Raw genomic sequence first — 2,267 nt, 5'->3', positions numbered from 1 at the left:
CCAAACCATTCCATGATTCTATGATTCCCCCACACTGAGGAGTGTTTCCTTCCCCCCAAAACCAGACCAGCAGTGAAATAGTGCGGACCATGCTGCGGATGAGCGAGGTCACCACGTCCTCCAGCGCGCCCTACACCCAGCCCCTCTCCTCCAACGAGGTCAGTTCCCACCCTGGAGATGTTGGGGTGCAGCTGGGGCCGTTCTCCACTCGCAGGGCTGCAGCTCCACATTTGGATCACGCAGGAGAAGTCTATAAAGCACCTGTGGGTGATTTATAGAGGAAAAAGTCCTTGTTCTGGTCCCCCCTGGTTCTATTGTGCCTGGTTCTCCTCCCGTAGATATTCAGATCTCTTCCAGCTGGATACAACATCACAAAGCAAGTTCTGGATCAATATCTCACCCTCTTAGCAGATGACCCGGTAAGAAATGTGTTATTTTTTATGATTATATAATCTAATAAATAGATTATTGTCTAATAAATAATCATCTTATATCTATTATTATATCTGAACATCTGAGTGTCTTCACTGCCCAAATGCCAGAGCTGGTTACATCCAGAAGTTCAGTGCTGCTCGATGGTGGCTCCTCACCGAGCTCCTGGTGCTCCTGCCTCCCGTTAGCCCAGGGAAGAGCAGGTTTGGGTGGATATTTAAAAGATATTGAAAGGGTTAAAAAAATACATCTGATGTTCTCAGGGTGTTGAGATCAGAGATACTGTAAAAAATAAATCATAAACATTTCTGTGTTACTTTGTATAATCAAAATTTTATGAAAAATGAGGATTTTTCCCACTTTTGGGCTGAACTGGAATATTGTGTCCAGTTCTGGTCCCCACAGTTCAGGAAGGACAGGGAACTGCTGGAGAGAGTCCAGCACAGAGCCACCAAGATGATGAAGGGAGTGGAGCATCTCCCTGCTGAGGAAAGGCTGAGGGAGCTGGGGCTCTTTAGCTTGGAGAAGAGGAGGCTGAGGGGTGACCTCATTAATGTTTATCAATATGTTCAGGGTGAATGTCAGGAGGATGGAGCCAGGCTCTTCTCAGTGATGCCCAGTGGTAGGACAAGGGGCAATGGGTGTGAGCTGGAACACAGGAGGTTCTGCTTCAACTGGAGAAGAAACTTCTTTCCAGTGAGGGTGCCAGAGCCCTGGGACAGGCTGCCCAGGGAGGGTGTGGAGTCTCCTTCTCTGGAGACATTCAAGACCCGCCTGGACGCCTTCCTGTGTGATCTCATTGAGGTTCCTGCTCTGGCAGGGGGGTTGGACTGGATGATCTTTCGAGGTCCCTTCCAAGCCCCACCATCCTGTGACTCTGTGATCTTCTCTTTGCTCACAGCTGGAGTTTGTGGGTAAATCCGGGGACAGCGGCGGGGGCTCGTTCACTGTCAGTATCCTTTGGGGGTGAATCACCTGCCCTGGCCTTTTCCGCTGCCTAAAGCGGTTCCCAAACGCCGGCGTTGAATCCCCGAGCTCCACTGTTATCCCTTGACCTCCATCTTCTCCAGATCTTCACAAGGCCTGGGCATCTCTGGCCACAGCCACCCTGGAGTCCATCGTGGAGGAGAGGTAAAGTGGTGATTTGGAGACTCGTGGACCTTTCCTCCCTTCCATCCCCTCATTTCTTTTCCTCTCCTGGTCAGATTCGGTTCCCGCTGCGCCAGGATCTTCCGTTTGCTCCTGAGAAAGAAGCATTTGGAGCAGAAACAAGTGGAGGACTTTGCAATGATCCCAGCCAAGGAGGCCAAGGACATGCTCTACAAAATGCTGTCGGAGAATTTCGTGTCCCTGCAGGTGGGACACCCTCCACCCCGTCACCAGAGGGGAGGGAACGCGAGGGGACAAACAAGATGTGGGGGCTGGAGAGCGATGGAGACGCCTCCAAGATCTCAAGAACTTCCCCAAGGAGGAGGGAACGTTGCTCTCCTGCTCCTCACTGAGCAACCAGCCGGGTGACGGGCGTTGCCGAGCGTCACCGCGGGGAGGGAGGGACACCGTGTGCCACAGGGGACACCGGCCAAACCCCAGCTCTGTCCCCAGCCCCGTGTAGCTCACGAGGGGACATGTCACATGGGGACATGTAGCTCACGTGGGGACATGTCACATGGTGAAGTCCTTCCCCTTCTCTCACCCACCGGCAGGAGATTCCCAAGACCCCGGACCACGCGCCGTCCCGCACGTTCTACCTCTACACCGTGAACGTCCTGTCCTCCACGCGGATGCTGCTGCACAAGTGCTACAAGGTACGTCCCACCCACCGCCATGGACGCGCC

The 2,267-nt window shown here is 53.2% G+C and overlaps 1 protein-coding gene across 1 annotated transcript; it reads left to right on the top strand.

Moving 5' to 3' along the window:
- Positions 1 to 65: 65 nt before the first annotated feature.
- LOC114818468 (DNA-directed RNA polymerase III subunit RPC3-like) lies at positions 66 to 2,237 on the top strand (the record flags this gene model as incomplete). Its single annotated transcript, XM_029084404.1, has 6 exons — positions 66 to 158; positions 339 to 419; positions 1,334 to 1,385; positions 1,503 to 1,563; positions 1,638 to 1,788; positions 2,136 to 2,237. Coding segments are annotated over 6 exons (540 nt in total), but the record flags the coding sequence as incomplete, so codon positions are not given.
- Between the last annotated feature and the right edge of the window lie 30 nt (positions 2,238 to 2,267).

The sequence above is a fragment of the Antrostomus carolinensis genome, unplaced genomic scaffold (assembly GCF_000700745.2).
Source record: "Antrostomus carolinensis isolate BGI_N321 unplaced genomic scaffold, ASM70074v2 scaffold33343, whole genome shotgun sequence".
In the NCBI taxonomy this organism is placed as follows: domain Eukaryota; kingdom Metazoa; phylum Chordata; class Aves; order Caprimulgiformes; family Caprimulgidae; genus Antrostomus; species Antrostomus carolinensis.
The sequence above is the reverse complement of the archived record's forward strand: the minus strand, read 5'-3'. Positions and strand labels throughout refer to the sequence as shown.